Below are 5,547 nucleotides of genomic sequence, written 5' to 3'. Positions count from 1 at the left end.
TTTTTCTTCTTACTTCCTCAATTGTTCTTATTGTTCTTTTTTGTAACAGATTGAATAAAACATTTAATAAACAAAAAAAAAAAAAAAAAATATGGTATACCTATTTTTCAACAAATAAAAAAAAAAATAATAGTTAATATTAATTCAAAACATTTATATAATCTTTTGAATGTGTATTTAAAATTACTTTATTACAAATAAATGCTAATAAATATGAAAAAAAATATATATTAATTAGTTTTCGATCTTTTAAAGTTAAATTTTTTTATAGGTTAAGCACATTTTAAGTATCAGGATTATACTCTACAACAATAATTTTGCTGATATTTTCAAATATATTGTAATATTAGTCGTTATTAAGCGATATAAAGTTATATTTTGCATATTTGTAACTATTGGTGATTTAGTTTGTTAGTTGTTTATATTTATAAAAGAACATTTAGTTGATTTATATGACGTATCAAATCACTTTCTGAAGCATAATACTGGTTGAACATTGATATCGAATTCGAATGAATTAAATTTTTTTATTCATTCGCATTTTGATTTTAGAGTTTTCAGATTTTAATTCAGGAAAGTAATTCAGTACCTGTTCAGAACAACAATTACAAAAATGAAGAATGTATCAATGGTTTCTGGTAAACCTAGTTTAGAAGATGTTAAGAATAATGGCAACAGCTACGATCTCATATTTCCAGCTTTGCCAGTTTCGAAGACATCAAACACAATTGGGACTGTACCATTTAAAAAGCGGAGTAATATTAAATCTTCAACGGTGAACGAAGTAATTTATCATGTCATTTTAATAGTAATTAATAAGTATTAGAATGATCAGTCTGATATTGACTTGTAATACGGTCGCATGTCAGTGCGATTATAATTTGCTCGTTCCGTTACCGCAATTTTAGTTAAGTTACTTTATTAGTTTATTTAAGTTAGTTAGTTCAGTTCACGGTATTATATTTATGCGACTTCACTTTCAAGATGAACAACATACACTCTAGCTTATTACCAAAACCAAATGGTTGCTGCGATCATAGTCTAATTCTCCTATCCATACGGGGAAAAACACTAAACTTTTAGTTTCGCTGTCTTTTCGAGCGAAGTGGACAAAGAAATCAAACTCGACACCTCTTGTGACGTTTATAATATAATCAAAGAATCTATTGTTTACTATCAATAAAAAAAACATCAATTCACAATATATATATATATATATCAGATGCCCTATTGGAATTAGATTTCCGCAAAAGAATTACGAATGTCATTCAAAATGGCCATACGCTTCCGCTGTTCTTTGTTGAAATTAATCCAAATACAAATGATAAAAAAATTCTTAATGAATCATCAATGTTGCACACAAAAATTTAAGTTGAATTACTCAATAAGACTTATAGTGATTCACTATCAGTGTCTAAAATGATATAGTTACAATCACAATGTGAACTATTACCATCATCGTTCCCGAAATGATGGTGACCCGTCATCCTTCACGCTGTGTTAAATGTGGGGGAAACCACTCCTGAAACAGTTACATCAAAGAGAAAGGCAGTTCAACCAAGTGCGGCTTTTGCGCGGGTGATCATACTTCCAACTATAAAGGTTGTCCTAAACATAAATTACTTCTTCTAACGTCGTAAAACAACCCACTTGTTATCATCAAAATAAAAATATTGTACTCACGTCTCCTCTTATCAAACCTCTTTCCAAAGCTTCTTGCGCCTCCATCACTGGTTCTAATAATATCCTATTACCTAATAGTCCTATGGACGATATACCGTTATCCAATTTATCTCAGCTCTTCTGACATTAATAAATCTAATATTTTCCCTTCTTTTATTATTACAGCTCTTCTACACAATCACTTTACTCCTAAGCCCAAATTCTTTTCTACCTTATTCATTTAAATGATCACGTCTTTAACCACTTGATATGTTATCCGTTACTTGTAAATTTTAATTGGTCAATCAAAATTAACTCTTATTTTATAATTATCTCAAATTATTATATTTTACTAATATTATTTTATGATAATGATTATTGTATATTAATTTTAAAATGCATATTTAGTTATCTTACTCACATGATTTAATTGTTGAGCTAAAATAACTTTGTGTTAAAAGTTAAATAAAAAATAAAAAATAACATAAATTATAGAATGATAATTTACGTATTAAAGAACATCATTATTATGATTTTAAATAACATTTTTCTGTATGAATAGTAATGGTTTAGAAAGTTTTTGTTGATTTATATCTAGAATATAAATAAAATAATATCTTAATTTTTATTTCGTAAAATTTGTAGATAATTACAATACCTGCCCAAGATAGAAATTGGGACAGGAATAGTCAATTAAAACAAGAAAAATGTAAGAAAGTATATATAAAAATTGGGAAAGAGTATAATGTAGGAATGGAGATTTTTATTTCAAAAACTATGGACCTGACTTTACTAATCAGCGGCAATAGAGTTAATGTTGAACAAGCAAAACAAAAGATTATCGCATGCGACCAAACTCAAGTAAATAAGTTTTAATTAAGTTGGAATTAATAAAATAAACTGATAAAAATAATATTTATTATATATATATTATATTGTTGTGTACAAATTATGAATTATTTATTATTATTATTTTTAAATATTGTAATATATAAATGTATATAATAATGAAATATGTTTCATAAATCATTTGTTATTTTATAGTTGTTTTACAGATAAATAAATAAAAAAATATTTTTTTTTTAGCAATTTTAAATAAAACATTAAAATTTCAGATTAAAACTACTACTGTACAGTTTCCAAAAGAACATCGAAATAAGTTATTGGGCAAACAAGGACTTAATCTTAAAAGTATCGAAAAACGTACAGGAACACGTGTTCAAATACCGTGTATGAAAAATTCGTCTGACATAATTTATATAACTGGAACAAAGGATTCCACGAAAAAAGTAGTTCAAGTATGTATCAGAAATATGTTATAATGAATCGGAATTTAAGTTTAACGCATTTAAGTAAATTAATTTTCGAAAAGAATGGCTGGAATGAATAGGTTGGAGAAAAATTGACAAAACATGTGTCTATTTTTAAAGTGTTTAATTATGACCGTATTAAATTATTTATTTTATTAATTAAATTAAAATTAAATCTTTTAATAAATATTTGAAAATTTCACGATTTCTAAATTAAAATGTCGATAATTTTTATTATACTTTTATAGTAAAAAATAAATTAATGAGGATTTTAATATTGAATATTAATATAACTTTATATAAATTCAATAAAATTTTAATTTTAATATTATAGGTTTAAAAGTTTTTAAAAGATTTCTGATATGTTTTTTTTTTTAGAAAAAAATTTACAAGCATTATGTACTAACGAAATCGGGTATTTTAACAAATTTCCATCAAATAATTTTTTTCGTAATTTTGTAATAGTTAAAAGTTTTGTTAGGAATTGGAGGAAATTATATTTAAGTTGAAAAGTAAAATAGAAAAAGAAATAACAATTGATCAACGTCACCACGGAGCAATAATTGGAGTTCAGGGTGAAAAAGTTCGAGAACTTCAGAAAATATTTAATGTTCAAATTATATTCCCCAGTCCAGGTAATTTATAGTATTAATAGTATTAATATGCTTGTTTTTTTGTATTTTGATCGTTAATAAATAATATTTGGTTCGAATTTTAGTCGAGGCTAGAAATAATTTAGTTAAAATACGAGGTTTGAACGATGATGTATGTAAAGCATTTAAATCATTAGCTGAATTGGCCGAAGTATTGAATGAAACCAACTATGTGTTGGAAATTCCTATTTTTAAACAATTTCACAAACTTAGTGCAGGAAAGAGAGCAGTATTTATTAAAAAGGTAATTATTATTTATTAACTTTTGTGATTCGACCTTTAGAAATATTGTTATTTTTATAATTTAATATTCTAGATTAGAGAAGAGACTGATACAAGAATTTTTTTACCACGTGAAGGAGACAATAGTGATGTTATTAAAGTCATGGGAAATAAAAGAAAAGTTTTGATCGCTTATGATATGATTAAAAAAATACAAAATGAAATAGTTGGTTTTTTATAAAGATTATTTATTTTTCAATTTTATTATTAATTTATCAATCATATATTTTTAGGAAGACATAATAACAAAGGAATTGGTGTTGGGAAATGTTAAAGTTAGAAATGCCATTGTAAATCTTGGGAATAAATTCATTCAATCTATAAAAGAAGATTGTGGTAGTAATGTGACATTGAATTTGCCAACTGTTAAAGGAGATAATGTAAGAATATACTTATTTATTAAACTTATAAATTATAATGGCAATTTAATGAATTGTATTAGTTATTATATGCGTGATATACGCTTAGACATCGAATCGAACCTGGCTTCTGGTAGTTTCTCTCTGGAGACGATTGTTTCAAGAGAAGAAACTACTTCCCCTCCCCTAATACAATAAGTAAATTTTCAAAAAAATTTCCCAAATGCTAAAATCTATAAAAAAAAAATAGTAAACAGTTATTTTAAAGCTAAAATTTAATTCATAGACTATAGTTATCAAAGGACCTGAAGATGATGTTAAAAATGTTATTACACAAATTCAGACAATGGTTGATGAAGTTCATAAATATGTTTATGATTTAAAAGTAAATCCGAAGCTTCACAAATATTTAATTGGAACAAATGGAGTCAATGTTAAAAAGGTATGTTGTTAAAATAATTTAGTATAAGGGTACAATATGTTCATTTATGATTTTATACTTGGATTCCAGATCAGATATTTAACGAATACAAGAATAATATTCCCGCCTAAAACTGATTCCACTAATGAAAATATAACTATTGTTGGTAAAAAAGAGAACGTTAATAAAGCAAAAGCAAAACTTGAAAATATGATAACCGATATTGGTAATGTTATCGAAGAAAGTGTAGAAATCAATGAAAAATATCATGGCACTTTAGTGGTCAATCAAAAATAATGTTTACACAAATCGGAAAAAGAATGTGGCGATCTTAAAATTGAATTTCCTTATCTTGATGCTGGAGATAGTGTTGTGATCAGTTAATAAATGATTTAAATACATTGTGAATTTGTTAATCAAATTGACTTGCTATTTTACTTCTATTATATCTGGTTTATCTGTAAAAATAATGATCTCAGCCAAGAATGATTGTTGTAATTTCAATAATCTACAAAATATGATGTTTTCCAATAATTCATTTTACAAAATCATAGATTATGTTTAGTAATAGGTAATATTAATCTGTAAAACTATTTATAAATACAACTATATCATGTTGCTAAAGCAAAAACTTCAAATATTGTTAATAAACGACATCAATAAACCAAATTAGTTGTATTTTATAATTTGTGATAGGTATACCTATAGGTATACTGTATGTTTTAATTTTAAACTAATATGTTAAAAATGTTTGTCGTGAAAAATACAGTATATGTTTTTTTTTCTCTTAATTTTATTTAACTTTTATGTCTTCTTATTTATTTAAATTTTACTTATTGAAGAAATAGTAAGAATAGTAA

The 5,547-nt window shown here is 25.2% G+C and overlaps 1 protein-coding gene across 1 annotated transcript; it reads left to right on the top strand.

Moving 5' to 3' along the window:
• Window positions 1–492: 492 nt before the first annotated feature.
• Window positions 493–4,984, top strand: LOC112684553 (vigilin-like). Its single transcript, XM_025556125.1, has 9 exons — window positions 493–784; window positions 2,308–2,523; window positions 2,778–2,960; window positions 3,454–3,607; window positions 3,691–3,869; window positions 3,942–4,073; window positions 4,141–4,287; window positions 4,553–4,624; window positions 4,778–4,984. Exons 1-9 carry the CDS (start codon window positions 614–616, stop codon window positions 4,982–4,984), a joined length of 1,461 nt encoding a protein of 486 aa, XP_025411910.1. The 5' UTR covers window positions 493–613.
• The last annotated feature ends 563 nt before the right edge of the window (window positions 4,985–5,547 follow it).

Source organism: Sipha flava, unplaced genomic scaffold (genome assembly GCF_003268045.1).
Source record: "Sipha flava isolate LNK unplaced genomic scaffold, YSA_version1 252_pilon_pilon, whole genome shotgun sequence".
NCBI lineage: Eukaryota > Metazoa > Arthropoda > Insecta > Hemiptera > Aphididae > Sipha > Sipha flava.
The sequence above is the reverse complement of the archived record's forward strand: the minus strand, read 5'-3'. Positions and strand labels throughout refer to the sequence as shown.

Bases quoted from the DNA above. Each gene is read 5' to 3' on its own strand.
- LOC112684553 (XM_025556125.1), top strand. From the start codon at position 614: ATGAAGAATGTATCAATGGTTTCTGGTAAACCTAGTTTAGAAGATGTT. The intron at 3,870-3,941 runs GTAATTATTATT...TTAATATTCTAG, and splicing joins GAGCAGTATTTATTAAAAAG to ATTAGAGAAGAGACTGATAC. The intron at 4,625-4,777 runs GTTCATAAATAT...CTTGGATTCCAG, and splicing joins TTCAGACAATGGTTGATGAA to ATCAGATATTTAACGAATAC.